The sequence below is a fragment of the Urocitellus parryii genome, chromosome 10, assembly GCF_045843805.1.
Source record: "Urocitellus parryii isolate mUroPar1 chromosome 10, mUroPar1.hap1, whole genome shotgun sequence".
Taxonomy (NCBI): Eukaryota; Metazoa; Chordata; class Mammalia; order Rodentia; family Sciuridae; genus Urocitellus; species Urocitellus parryii.
The window spans coordinates 36,916,127-36,931,950 of record NC_135540.1 but is presented as its reverse complement, the minus strand read 5'-3'; the positions used below and the strand labels follow the sequence as shown (position 1 = coordinate 36,931,950).

General features: G+C 37.0%; 1 protein-coding gene across 2 annotated transcripts in view; it reads right to left on the bottom strand.

Annotated features, from left to right (window-relative positions):
* The window catches only part of Herc3 (HECT and RLD domain containing E3 ubiquitin protein ligase 3), a 121,487-nt gene that overhangs the window by 55,059 nt on the left and 50,604 nt on the right, over positions 1–15,824 (bottom strand). For both annotated transcript variants that reach the window (XM_077803611.1, XM_026405193.2), the window contains 3 exons: positions 14,655–14,731; positions 3,622–3,746; positions 2,071–2,130 (listed from right to left, as the gene is read on the bottom strand). In XM_077803611.1, coding sequence (XP_077659737.1) covers positions 2,071–2,130; positions 3,622–3,746; positions 14,655–14,731 — 262 coding nt within the window. The remainder of the gene's footprint in view (positions 1–2,070; positions 2,131–3,621; positions 3,747–14,654; positions 14,732–15,824) is intronic.

Here is a 15,824-nt window from a genome sequence, read left to right as displayed (position 1 = left end):
CTTTCTGAAATAGCACAAATGTCAGTTTTTAAAAAACCTTTACCCACAACTGTAATGAATACATGATCTATGGATGAATAACCCAAGAAGTCTGGCCAAAAGCTATTCCCAATCTTCATAAAAGCTATCCTTCTAGAACAGGGTTATCACCCTTGATTGTCACTGATTCTGGGAGCCAAACAACTCTGCGTTCGTTGGTCAGATGGGACTGTATGATGTTTAGCAGCATCCCTGGCCTCTTCCCACTACATCCAAGAAAATACACTGCAACAACCACAAACGTCAGCAGACATTGCCAAATGTCCCCTAGGGAACAAAGCCACACTGGTTGAGAACTGCTGCTCTAAAAGACCAACATCAGCATAATTGAGAATACCTTTCACTAGAAGAAAAGCTTAATTATTAAACATGAAATGAATTGAATGATCCCATTCCAGCTGCCCTAATATATGAGTAACTGACTGAAATATCTAACTGTAACTGCAGAGAGTTTCTGAAGTGACTATTTGTTGGGTTGTGTCTGGTTAATTTTAGATGTCAATTTGACTGGATTATGGGATGGGAACTGGTAAAGCACTATTTCTGGGTATGTTTGTAAGAGTTTCTGGAAAAGACTGGCATTTGAATCAATGAACTTTGTAAGGAAAATTCACCTTCAACCAATGTGGGCAGGCACCATCCAATTGGCTAAGGACCCAAACAGAACAAAAAGGCAGAAGAAAGGCAAATTCACTGTCTCTCTATTCTGGAACTAAGACAACCTTCTTCCTCTTCCCTTCCATAGCAGAACTCCAGGTTCTTTGGTCTCTGGGCCTTATACTAAAGGCCCGCCAGGTTGTAAGGCCTTCAGTCTCAGACTAAGAATTATTCTATCAGCTTCCCTGGTTCTAAAGCCTGAGACTGAACCAGTCTACTAGCTTCCCTAGTTCTGTAGCTTGCAGAAGGCACATCAGGAATGTCATCTCAGCCTCCATAATCATATGAATCAATTTCCACAGTATATCCCCTCTGATCCATCCATCCAATTTGTTCTGAACCCTACAGTGTGGATCTTGAGAATGTCCCCCAAAGATATATGCATTGAATATTTGTCCCCAGCCTGTGGTGCTATTGGGAGTGGTAGAACCTTCAGGAGATGAAGTCAACTGGAATGAAGTTAAGTCATTGGGGCCATGCCCTTAAAGAGGATATTAGGACCCCAACTCCTTCCTTCCTCTCTCTTTTGCTTCCTGGCCACCAAGAGGTACTGAGTAGCTTCCTCTGTGACACTCTCCTACTATGTTTCCTCACCATGAGACCAAAAGCAATGTAGCCAACTGCCCACGGACTAAAAATCATTTAAACCACGAGTCAAAATAAACCTCTCCTATTTTAAGTTTGACTACTGAGTATTTGTTACAGTAATGGATAGCTGACCAACATACTCATCTTCAAGTCTCATTAGTCTGATTACTGGCAGAAAAGGACTGACAGATGATCAGGATTTTGTAGCATCAAAGATCCAAACCCATGACAAAACTCTTTTGATGAATTATGTTCTTGAGAGGGATATTTGCAGAAGGAATACAACCAAACAAATGTTCTATTTGTTGCCTGTGGAACTCAGCCTCAAATATAATTTCCCAGTGAGCTGGGCTGAACTGGAATCCAAGAAGCCACTAAGTTTCTTTGGAACTCTTCCCTAAACTTACTCCTTTTGAGAAAAGAAAAAACAAAATGGTAAAGCAAACCCAAGAAAATTATTTAAAGATTAAGAGTTTACTAACAGTAAAGCACAGATCTTGGGGCTAACATTTTAGAATATCCTGAAATTCTGACTTTGAATTACACCAATTCTTCCTGAGATATAGTCTTTCTCATTAGTAATCTGCTTCTCTGCCAAACAGGCGTGATTCAGCATTGTCCTTCCTGATCTCCTCTCATTCATCATTCTTAGGCAATCCAATTTTTGTGAAGAGCATCAGCTTTTTCACTGAATTAAACCCAACTACTGTCAAAAAGAAAAAGTCTTTTTCACCTTTTGGTAAGTGTTTGCATCAGATGTGGGTTTTTTCAAACTAAGTCACTTACTTTTTTTCAAGAAAACTTCCATTCCAACAGGCTGCAGAAGATAATATCTGAACAACGCCACTGCTCCAAAAAAAAAAAAAAAAAAAAAAAGAGAGAGAAAAAAGAAGTCTTTAATAATTTTTTTAAATATGGTTATTTGAGCACCAGCAATAAGTTAGTCATTATTTATTTCACACCCTCACTGAACAGATTTCATTTATGGCAGCTCTTAGATTAACCTTGAAAAACATACATTTGCTTTAGATAAATAGTGTGTCACATATCAAAATGAGCAAAACCTTATATTTTCCATACATTATTTTTTAAAAATAAAAATATCAAAGCTCTTAAAAGAATAAATCTTGGGCTGGGGTAGTGGCTCAGTGGTAGAGCGCTCGCCTAGCATGCACGAGGCCCTGGGTTCGATCCTCAACACCACATAAAAATAAATAAATGAACAAAATAAAGGTATTGTGTCTAACCAAAAAATAAATATTAAAAAAAGAATGAATCTTGCTCCTGATAACAATCTTGAACATTCTCCTACCACAAACCATTTAAAACATGCCCTACTTTACCTCTAAACATAAACAAAACAAAGCGTGGGCTGTTATTTCCCCCACAAAAATTATTTGTGCAAATTAATAATTAATCAACCATTTCCTTGTATTTTATTGCCCTACTGAGAAAGAAACTAAAAGTTAGTGCAATGAGCATTTCTGTTACCTACTTTATATAGGCTCTCAGAAAGTAGTGTGAGGATCCAGAATAAAACTGCATGTCAGGATCCTGGATACTCTTATTTAGTATTTATAAGGAGAAGGGAAGAAATAAAAATATATGGCTAGGGAGAAGACTTCAGTAACTTCTGTTAATCAGAGAAAGATCTTTAGAGATCACTTCGTCCCTCTCTACTACTGGTGAAACACAGGGTCTCTGACTCCCCCTGCTGGTAATCAGCCTGGTCCTCTTCTCACCCCTACACCCCTTCCATTACTATGCTCATTTCTAATCTTAGTATACATTAGACTCTATGACAAAAAGGAAATGCTAAGGAAAGCCAATGAAGGTATATAAAATGGTGCAGAAAATATTCTAGTTTAATAATAAAACAAACTTGATTAAAGGCCTCATTACTTTTTACTATACATTTTTTCCCTATATGACTACGAATTCCCATTTCAACTAGTCATTTTGAGTGAGGAAAATGCTAGAAACTATTCATTTTAAATAAGACAAAATGCTTCAGAACATGAATATGAAGAAACCCATTAGGGTTATACAACATAATACTGAGCACAAAGGATGACTTAGGCTCTCTTTGGTCAGGAAGACCTTACACTGGAAAAGGCAGGCTGAAAAGTACACTCTGTAAGAAAAATGGGAAGCAATCACCGTTACTGGGGCCGCATGAGACCAAACCCTGAATAAATGTGTGTGGGGCTGGGAGAGGATTCTCTAAATGTAAAACTCCATCTATATTCATAGCCTCAACATAGAAGTAGGGTGGGAAAAAAATCACTAAGCTAAAAAGTTCTAACATGGAAAAACTAAAGACAAGCAATCACGTACTTGATTGTATTTGCATTGTTGTGTTCTGAGAGTTTTTGTCTCCAAACTGCTATGGTTTCATCATTTATTAGACTTGTATAATGTGCTTGGTTCATGGTCCTAAAGTCAACAGCAGGAGAAGAATTCTGGAAATTAAACAGTGAAAGAAAATTATGTAGCATGGATTTTTCCTCTTCTTCCCCGCCCATACACTCACCGCTTTGGTTCCACTCATGAGCTGAAAGCTGTGGAGCACTGCCCAGATCGCTCCCACTTCAGAAGGAGGCACTCACTCCCCAGTTGCAGGGTATGCAGGCTGCTGACTGCTCCCACTTGGGCTTACCCTTAGCTATTGCTTCACCCCTGCTACATCCAATGCCAGAGTGAAGTGTGGTGTAAGAGCCTAACCACCTTCCCTCAACTCAGGACTGGCTGAAGGGCCATCCTAACTCTAGAGTCCCGCAAGAACTGGCCAAGGCTTCTGCTGTAACAGAATTAAAGGTCAGCTTCTCCCTCTGCCCAGCCCTGCCTCTTTCACCCCTGAGTAAATGTTCTAGAGAGTGATCATACCCCCTAAAACTTTGAGCCTCAAGGTCTATTTCCCAAAAAAACCAACCCAATGTGACTTTTACAGATTTTTCCCCCCTTGCTTTAAATCACTATAACATCAAGGCTTCTAAGGCTTAGTAATTATGATTTTTTGGCCAAATTCCAGTAAAATACATTATTAAAAAGTCAGTTGAATTTGAACCTATATTGCAAATAATTTATGAAAATTTAATGCCCAGTTTTATGTCTTGCTCCAAGTATATAGCTGTAAGCTTATGAGAAAAGTGTCAAAAAGGATGTTAATAATGGCCTTAAAAATCCCAGCACTGTACAAGCTTTATCCAGTGAGGCTTAAAAAGACAAAGAACTTTCACTTTCTAAAATTGCTTGTTTTCAGCTTTATTTTTCCCCAATTTTGTTCATGATCTAGAAGTAAAAAGCTGTTGATGGGGTGTTTATAACTCCTATACTTGACACTAACAAAGAGGGGGAAAGTAAGAGCAAAGCAAATATCCATTCATTCACAGAACTATCATTTTTTTTCTTCTTTGTATTTAAACATAAAACATAACTTTCAAAATAAATTTTCCTGGTTACTTTCCTATAGTTGTAAGATACCACTATAGGGAGAAAAAAATGGCATGTACTTCATTAGAGATGCTTGGCAAAGTTTTTGATCAGTTGGGTCTTATTAACCATTATACTAAAATGGCCACAGACATATTGAGAAACTCAAAATAATATTGAAATACAACAGAAAGAACATGAAAGCCAAAGGGGGAAACACACACACACACACACACACACACACACTGCTTTTCTTTCCACTTGTGGTTTTAACATCACTATTATGTAAATTTTAATTAATTCCCCCATTCAAAGGGGCAACAGAAACAAAATATTTACAAAAACACTGACGTGGAACTATTTTCTTATTCTTTATTACATGTCCAAATAAACCACAGATGCCTTAGGTGAAATACAATCTTAAAATCACTTAACCAAGAAAGAGCATCATGCCCTCCCTCCCAGTGTGGAGGTCAAAGCCCTGGACCTTCCACATGCTAACAAGTGTTCTTCCTCTGAGAAACAACCCCAGCCCTCGGGTCCTTCTATACATTCAGGCCAAAAAGAAAAAATTGCTCTACATCAGTGTTTCTCAACTTTGGCTGGACTTTGAATCACCAGAGGATGTTTAAAAATTGCTGTTAACCAAGTAACACTCCAGATTATTTAAATCAGATGTATTTTTTAAAGCTCCCAAGTAATTCCAATGGGTAGCCAAGGTTGAAAATCATTGTCTAATACTACTACTACTAAATAACAATAATAATAATAAGCATTAAGTCAGCCAACAGGCTTTGAGGCTACGAGAGACAGATACATACTCCCAACATTTTTCCCTTTTCAATCCCATCTAGAGGACTAGATGAAAGGTAAAAGAGAGGCTACAGTTTATATTCACTAAATTGCCAAGATTAAGAACCAAATGTAGCAAATGAGTATCTGAATGAAGGTTGAGAATCCTTGATCCATAAATTCAAAATCTGAAATGCTCCAAGATACAGAATTTTGAGCACCAACATGATACCACAGTGAAAAATTAAACACCATGAAACTTCATTTGATGAACAAAATTTAAAATACTGTACTAAATCACCTTCAGGCTATATGTACAAGGTCTATATTAAAGTGATTTATTTTTTAGAGCACTATAGTTATACATAGTTGTATTCATTTTGACAAAATCATAAATGCATGGAATTGTATCTCAATCCTCATTCTCCCATGTTTCCCTCCCCTTCTCCCTCCCCCATACTCCAATGATCTTCCCCATATATTTATGATCCTCCATCCCACTGCTATTTTTCAATTTTTTTATTTGTTCTTTTTAGTTATACATGACAGTAGAATTCTTGTGGTTGTACATGATGTGGAGTACACTGGTCGCATATTCCTATATGAACAGGAAAGTTATGCCCGATTCCTTCAACTATCTTTCCTATTCCTTTCCCCTACTTCCCTTCATTCCCCTTTGTCTAATCCAAAGTAGTTCTATTCTTCCTTCCCACCCCCCACCCCCCACCCTACTCCCCCCACTCCCACCCCTACCCCCACCCTCGCCTATCTCCACTTATTGAGTGTTAGCATCTGCATATCAGAGAGAACATTCAGTCTTTGGTTTGGGGGGATTGGTTTGTTTCATTTAGCCCGATAGTCTCCACTTCCATCCATTTACTGGTGAATGTTATAATTTCATTCTTCTTTATGGCTGAGTAATACTCCATTGTGTATATGTACCACATTTTCTTTATCCATTCATCTACTGAAGGGCACCTAGGATGGTTCCATAGTTAAGTCATTGTGAATTGAGCTGCTATAAACATTGATGTGGCTGTGTCACTGAAGTATGCTGATTTTTAAATCCTTTGGATTTAAATTGAGGAGTGGGATAGCTGGGTGAAATGGTGGTTCCATTCCAAGTTTTCTGAGAATATCCATACTGCTTTCCATAGTGGTTGCACAATTTGCAGTCCCACCAGCAGCCTAAGAGTGTACATTTTTCCCCACATCTTTGCCAACATTTATTGTTGCTTGTATTCTTAATTGCCATTCTGGCTGGAGATGAAATCTCAATATTTTTTTTTTTTTGGTGGGGGAGTACTGGGGATTGACCTCAAAGGCACTCAAACACAGAGCCAAATCCCCAGCCCTATTTTGTATCTTATTTAGACAGGTCTGAGTTGCTTAGCACCTCATTTTTGCTGAAGCAGGTTTTGAACTCATGATCCTACTGTCTCAGCCTCCCAAGCCACTGAGATTACAGGCATGCACCATGGGATCCAACTTTACTATTATTTTAATTTGCATCTCTAATTGGTAAAATTGTCGAATATTTTTTTCAAATATTTATTGATCAACCATATTTCTTATGTGAAGTACCTGTTCAGTTCTTTAGCCCATTTATTGATTGGGTTCTTTTAACACCAAAATTGAGTTAAAATTTTTGAGTTTTTTATATATCCTGGAGATTAATGCTCTATCTGAGGTACCAGTGGCAAAGCTTTTTCCCATTTTTTAGGCTCTGTCTTCATGTTCTAGATTATTTCCTTTGCTGTGAAAAAGATTTTTAGTTTGATATCATCCTATTTATTCATTGTTGATTTTACTTCTTGCACTATAGGAGACTTGTTGATGAAGTCAGTTCCTAAGCCAACATGATGAAGAACTGAGCCTACATTTTCTTCTAGTAAATGCAGAGTCTCTGGTCTAAATCCTAGGTCCTTGGTCCATTTTGAATTGAGTTTTTTGCTGGGTGAGAGATAGGGGTTTAATTTCATTTTGCTACATATGAATTTTCAGTTTTCCCATTTGTTGAAAAGGCTATGTTTTCTCCAATGAATGGTTATAACACCTTTGTCAAGTATAAGATGGCTATGTTTATGTGGGTCTGTCTCTGTCTTGTATTCTGTACACTGGTCTACGTGTCCATTTTTGCACCAATACCATGCTATTTCTGTTACCATAGCTCTATTGTATAATTTAAAATCTGGTCTTTTAAATGCTTCCTGTGTCACTTTTCTCCCTAAGGATTGACTATTCTGGGCCTCTCATGTTTCCAAATGAACGTCATAACTGCTTTTTCTACTTCTATGAAGAATGTCATTGGAATTTTAATAGGAATTGCATTAAATGTGTATAGTACTTTTGGTAGTAAGGCCATTTTGACAGTATTAATTATGCCTATTCGAGAACATGCACATCTGTCCATCTTCTAAGGTCTTATTTTATTTCTTTCTTTAGTGTTCTGTGTTTTTAATTACAGATGTTTTTCAACTCTTTTGTTAGATTGATTCCCAAGTATTTTATTTTTTTAGAGGCTATTGTGAATGGGATAGTTTTCCTAATTTCAGGTAATTCATCATTGGTGTATAGGAATGTAATTGACTTATGGGTATTAATTTGTATCCTGCTATTTTGCTGAATTTGTTGAGTTCTAAGAACTTTCTGGTGGAGTTTTTTTTTGGGGGGGGTCTTCTAAATATAGAATCATGTCTTCGGCAAATAGGGATAGTTTGAATTCTTTTTTTTGAGAGGGGGTACCATAGATTGAACTCAGAGGCACTCGACCACTGAGCCATAACCCCAGCCCTATTTTGTATTTTATTCAGAGGCAAGATCTGAGTTGCTTAACACCTCACTTTTGCTGAGGCTGGCTTTGAACTTGTGATCCTCCTGTCTCAGCCTCCTGAGCCACTGGGATTACAGGTATGCGCCACCACACCCAGCTGCTTTTCACTTTTATTTTTCATTTCTTCATGAAACATTTTATTGAGTATGTTTTGTAGTGTAGGCCTTCCAGTTGTGAATCTTTTAACTTTTGTTTATCATGGGAGGTTTTGATTTCATTGTCAATTCTGAAGCTTAATTTTACAGGGTACAATATTCTTATTTGGCATCCATTTTCTTTCAGAGCTTGGTATATATTATTCCAAGACTTCCTAGTTTTGAAGGTCTGGGTTGAAAAATAAGCTGATATCTGGATTGTGACCTATCATTTTTCTAAATGTGACTATCATTTGTCTCTGTCACCCTTTAAAATTTTATCCTTACTCTATATGTTAGGCATTTTTATAATAATATGCCTTGGTGTGGGTCTGTTGTAATTTTGTATATCTGGGGTCCTATAAGCCTCTTGTGTTTCATTTTCCACTTAATTTTTAAGGATTGAAAATTTTTCAGATATTATTTCATTGAAAAAGACTGTGCATTTCTTTGGTTTGATTCTCCAAGGCTTCATCTATCCTAATAACTCTAAAGTTTGGTCTTTTCATGTTATCCCATATTTCTTTCTTTCTTTCTTTCTTTTTTTAATTAGTTTTTTTTGTCAATAGAGTTTATTTATTTATATGTGGTGCCGAGAATCAAACCCAGTGCCTCATACATGCTACGCAAGCACTCTACCACTGAGCCACAAGCCCAGTTTTATCCCATATTTCTTGGAAGTTCTGTTCATGGTCTCTTAATATCTTTTCTCCATGATCAACTTTATTTTCAAGATTATATATTTTGTCTTCATTGCCTGAAACTCTTGTCTTCCAAGTGGTCTAGTCTGTTGATGATGCTTTCCAATGAATTTTTAATTTGATTTATTGATTCTTTCATTTTGAGGATTTCTGCTTGATTTTTTTTTCAGAATCTCTATCTCTTTACGAAAGTGATCTTTCATTCCTGTATTTTTTTCCCTATATTGTCCTTTACCTCACAGGTCAATTTAACTATTAACATTATAAATGCCTTCCATTTAACTATCAACATTCTAAACTCCTTCTCTGACATTTGTCCCATTGTGGTAACAATGGATTATTATTGAAGTATTTTGGTTTGTTTGGGGTGATTTGTTCCCTTGCTTTGTCAGGTTGTTTGTGTGTCTACCCATCTAACAGTTGGTTTTGAGGAAGCAGGGTTTCTACCTGTGGACTTATAGTGTCCCGGAAGATTTCCAGTACCTCACAATTTAGGGGGAGACAGATAATAACAACAACCAATGCAAACAACTTAGAGCATTAAATCCAATAGTTCTTGCTATGATATCTATAATGTTGATTATCAGGATAATCAGATATGATATGACCAGTTATTGTCCATTGTAAAAACAATACATTTTTAAAAGGCTTAAAATTTCAAGTGGTGAACAGGGATAGAACAGAAGTTATGTACGACTTGATGATTTTTGAAGGAGGAGGAGAAAAAACAGAAAAAATTAAAGGAAGAGTGAAAGAGAGATCAATAGAGATTGGCTGCTAGCAGAAGAAGAGAGAAATAGTGGTGGAAAACAGATAAGTGAGAGAAAAAAATGTATAAAATAAAATTAAAAATAATACAAGAACAAAATCAATCTATACTAATCAAACGTCTTAGTACTCAAAATACTGATCCATGAAAAGTAATTATTGCCTTCAAAAAAGGCTAGAAATGAGAAAAAAACTAATACAAATATGTATAAATATCCAGTTAAAGAAAGAGTTCATTAAGAGGAAAGAAGAGATAGGAGCAGGGGTAGAAACGGGTTTGTAGATTTAGAAGTGAATAGGACAAATTCAGAGGCAATGTAGGACATGCTTATGAGGGAAGAGAAGAAAAAAATAAAATTATTAAAGGAAGAGTGAAAGAGAAAATAGTTTGGCTGTTAGCAAGAAAAAGAGAAATAGAAACAAAGGGAAACAGTTGTGAAACAGATAATAGAAAATCAATCCAAAATATACTAACCAAAAACCCTAATCCTCAAAAATCAGAGCATGGAAAAATAACTACCTTTAAGAAATGTTAAAAAAAAAAAGCAGAACAAACATGTACGTGTACAAATACATAAGTGTCCACCATGTATCAATAAGTATACATTCAAAAACAAAATAAAAACAGAAACAACAGAATTATCAGTAAGAGTATATGCATGCTGTCTGTGCCAAAATGTCTTAGCTTCCCTTTTCACCGAGATATTGTAAGGAGCTGTGGAACAGCCTTTTCAGCTTCAGTTCCAGGGTACAGTTGTCCCGAGTTCTGTGTTGAGTTTCTGGAAGTGAAGATCCCAGGGGCAGGGCTCGTGTCTAGTATTGCCCCAAGTGTTTTAATGCATGGGGAATTCTCGGGTGTTGATGAATCAACGCATTTCTAAGATTGTACCCCACTACTCTATCCAGAGAACCTCTCATGGGAAGGGGGAATCAGTCTTGCTATTTGGGGATTCCACTCTTTCTGGCTTCCCAAGGACTGTCTTCTCATTGAGCTGTCACTGGGCCCATTCAGATTCTCCAGCTGCTGCCTGCCACTAGTCCTGTGAAGCACCGCTGGGTTCAAGAGAGAGGGGGAGAGCAGGCTTTACCCAGCCTCTCTGATCCATATTACACCCAGGCAAAATGGTCTCTATGCCAGAAATTTTCTGTGCCAGAGATTTTCCTGATTTGCTAGGCTCAGTTTAGATCTTGCGGTTGGCGTCTACCATATTCACGTATTGGACTCAGCCCTGAACTCACAGATCTAAATTTCCCCACTCCAGCCAGGAGCTTAGCGCCAATTCTGTTCCTTATCCTTGTCTGATGTACCCCAAATTTCCCAGTCTTCAAGGCTCTCTGTCCAATATTGAGTATCAGTGCAGTGATTTTCTCACTCACCTCACAGATAGGAAGTTTTATCGCTGTTTGTGTCCTGAGTCATGGAGCTGTGAGAAAAGCCAAGTCCGGCTATCTGCCATCTTGCCTCCATCCCCCATTCCTGGTTTTTTGGGGGACTTTATATACTGCTTTACAAAGTGTTTGTACTGATTTTCAGTCCCATCAACTTGTAAGAGGGTACCTTTTTCCCTACATCCTTACCACACTGTAGTCTTGATAATTGCTGTTCTGACTAGAGGTGGACCTTAGTATAGTTTTGATTTGCATTTTCCTCGTTGCTAGAGATGTTGAACATCTTTTCATGTATTTCTTGGTCAGTTGCATTTTTTTTCTTTAAAGACGTTTTCAGTTCCTTTGCCCATTTATTGACTAGGTTGGTTATTTTGGTTTAAGTTCCCCCCACCCACATCATTTGTAATTGTTTACTTACTAAGAAAAACTATTCCTTAGCCCATGTGTTCCTGAACACTTTACAGTTCATAAACACAAGTCAGTAATCAACTTCTAAGGAACTCAATCTAAAGAAATTCTTTATATTCCAAAAATTCTTTATATTCCAGCCTTCTTCATCTCCTCAAAATCTTTCATAAAATCATAATTTTTGTAGAAATTGGCATATGACTTCTTTCTTGGTCCAGCCACACCAATCTCAACCCCCAGGGCAACCATGAATGCTCCACCAGTTGAAAACTCATATGATTGGCCAAAAGACCCCACACATCAGAGGTTCTGTCAAAGCATCAGAGCCATGGCAGTTATTGTCCTCCACACCAATGTCCTTCCCAGATGATGGAGAAATTTAGTGTTGATGTTAAGTTTTTGAGTTCTTTATCTAATCTAATCTGGATATTAATCCCTTCTCAAAGGGGCAGCTGGCAAAGATTCTCCCATTCTGGGCTTTATTTTCAAACTTGTAATCATTTCCTTCCCTATGCAGAAGCTTTTTAATTTGAGAGCATCCACTCAGAATTCTTGGTTTTATTTGTTGAGGTTTAGAGACCTTGTTTGGGAAGCTGGTAGTGCCTACCTATATGATGGAGTGTTAAACCTGTTTTCTTCTAGCAGTTGTAAGGTTTCTGGTCTAATTCCTAAGTCTTTGATGCATTTTTATTTTACTTTTGTGCAAGATGAGATGAACCTAATTGCATATATCTAAAACAAGTGATTTTCATGTTTACACTTGAGCCTCATCCCCAAGATCTCACTATATACATACAAATATTCCAGACTCATAAATAAATATATAAATAAACATATGAAATGTTTTTTCTATTCCTAAGCATTTTGGGTAAGGGACACTCAATCTATTATCTCCTCTCCTCCCTTCTTCCACTTTAAGGCTTGAATTAAAGAATGAGCACTATATAAATATAAAATGGAGGCTGTCACTATTCAAATGCTTTTCTTGGTCTTTGACAATGGTAATTAGGTAACCACATTAATTTTATCAGTTTATATCTAAACATCTACAGTTAATAGTTTAAGTATATGTGCATAGGTTTCCATTTTAAAAAGAAAAACACCTTAAGAAATATTCCATTTTATAGTTGCTTTTATCTTTTTTATCTCGAGTTTTCAATGCATACCTCTATTACCAATTGTTTATTTTATTTATTTATTTATTTATTTGGTACCAGGGATTGAACCCAGGGGTGCTTACCCACTGTGCCACATCCCCAGCCCTTTTTTGTATTTTGTTTAGAGACAGGGTCTAGCTAACTTGCCTAGGACTTTACTAAGTTGCTGAGGCTGGCTTTGAACTTGCAATCCTCCTGCCTCAGGCTCCAGAGCCACTGGGATTATAAGCATGCACCACTGCTACCAACACCAGTTGTTTATTTAACCTGCCCTATTTCTCTAATATTGCCTTATGATACTTTACTTTCTTTTCATCAAAGTATTGTTTTCTATACCCAACAATGTTAATCAATTTAAAATTCAACTATAGATCAGATTCTATATTGATAAAAGGAGTGAAACTAAGTTTTATGTTGAATAACAAGGAAAAATCAAGTTGTAAAATATTACTCAAGTCAGTTTGTTAAGGAAATGAATATTCAAAATTCTAACTATTCATGGACAAAATAAGTTACTACACTAAAATCCTATGTTTTCAATTTTGCTTTTGAGGCATCTAGAAGAAACAAAGAATGACTTCCACTTCCCTCAGGATTTCTCTGTGATGTCTAAACAAGCCAAAAGTAGCAATTCCACATCACCCCAGAGGGCAGCACTAAACAGTCTTCCTCAGGATCCTGACCTAGAAAATTTTAAGTTCCAGATGTCCAGCCTGCAGCCTCAGTGTTCACCAGAACCTTTTTTTTTTTATCAGAATCATAAAATTATAATAATTATAATAACTAGAGGACAAGAACTTTATGTATTTAAAGATGGCAACATATGAGACAAATGGGGACAGGACCCTTTTTCCCACAGCAATCCTGATTCCTTTATTATCAGTCAGGGCCCCTTCAACGCACAACAGAGTTGGTCCTACCAAAATGCTTATCGAATAAAAGTGGGGAGGGGGAGAGAAGCACATGAACAGGGAAAAAGTGGAGGGCTGCAAACAAATCTATGGGGCTTATCTTAGACTGAGTGCCTCTGAAGAAGTGTAACAGATCCTCTCACAGATTCTTGGATTCCCACTTGACTCTCTACTGTAAACCTGAAAAGACACTATCATCATTCTCCTGGCTTACCCACTACAATGATGCAAGAAAAAGGAGGGAAATTTTGGTGCGGTGTCATGAACAGATTATAAATAAAAGATACATGAGCTGGGGATGTGGCTCAAGCGGTAGCGCGCTCGCCTGGCATGTGTGCGGCCCAGGTTCAATCCTCAGCACCACATACCAACAAAGATGTTGTGTCCGCCGAGAACTAAAAAATAAATATCAAAAATTCTCTTTAAAAAAAAAAAGATAAAAGATACATGACTGTTGTGGTATCAGTTATATGTTACACTCAATCACATCAAACAAAGAAACCACCAAGTTCTGAAATACCTAGAATGTGTTGGTACCTAACAATGAAGAAAAGAAATGAAAAATCAAATAATGCCAAAGCAAGCAAAAACTCTTTAGGCCTCATTAAATTTTTGTTAGAAAAAAATATGGGCAAAAATAAATAAGTTGTAAATTAGAACTCTATGATTAGGAACATTATTAACACTTAAAAGGAATCAAATGGAGATAACTTCTTTAAGGTTGTTTGCTTATATTAATAAAACAGGTGAAAACAAAGACCCAATACCATTTTAATATAATTATTAAAATAAACATTGGTTTACCAATATTTCACCCCCAAGTGATAGTCAAAAGAAAATTTTACCTCATATTTGGAGCAGAGTACAAAAGTTTGGTCTCCTCCAGAGAAGATCTGCTTAACAATATGATATTTAAAGCGATCTGCCAAAAAAATTTCCAACAGCATATTTTTCAATAATTGAAGTTTCTTCTTGATCCCTTTTCTAATATTCCAAAATATGCATCAGAGTGGCTTCTTATCCATTTTAATCACATTAGAGAAGAAACCAAATCTCCTGGCTCAGTGCCCAGTATTACTTCTACTGCAATTAAAAATAAATATATAAAACAGTACCCTCCATTCTAGCTCTGCCCCCGCTTCACTGCCAGCTAATCCTGACCTCATTTCTATTTTTCATGCTAACTCTATCATGGCACTGACCTGAAATCTAAAATGGGCACTACTATAAATGGTAACATATGCCTAACAAATAATTCCGCATCTGAGGTGGACCCTAGCCACTTCAGGATAAATCTGGCAACATAAGGACTTCTATTTCCTGCTCTCTGGTTTATCCGCCATTACATGCACCCACATAAACACTGATACCATGATATTGCTTTATTGCTAATATCCCACACAATGTTATTCATTCTCCATGCCTCTTTCCTCTACACCCCAGCACACACTGTATTCTCCGAGGGATACCTCCTAGGGCAGAGTCTGAATGGTGCTCCTGGAATTTTGCCACTCCATCGGACTGCCACTGCTACTCAGAGTCCTCTATCTGACTAACTCCAAATTACCCTGTCCAACACAGCTCACACTTCCTCTAACCAAAATACTCTTTCATGTCGTCTTCTGTGCTCGCATATTACCATGAGGTTTCCTAAAGCCACAGCATTTACATAATAAGTTCAAACTTACACATTTATAAAATCATTTTGTCAAACATCTAAGCAAGGACAGCCTCAGCAACTTAGCAAGACTCTGTCTCACAAAATAAAAAAGAATGAGGACGTAGCTCAGTGGTAAAGCACCCCTGGGTTTAATTGCCAGTAGTACCACAAAACAAAAGAAAGGAAAAAAAAAAGACGAGGCAGCACTCAATATGAATGACTGCCTTATTTTGATTTCCAAACAAATGAATACTCTGTTGAATATTTTTAAGAGAAGGGGGGAAAAAGGCATGAAAAGAGATCATGTCATGCTATGACCAAAACACCAATAGTAAAGTAGAGAATAACACAGAAT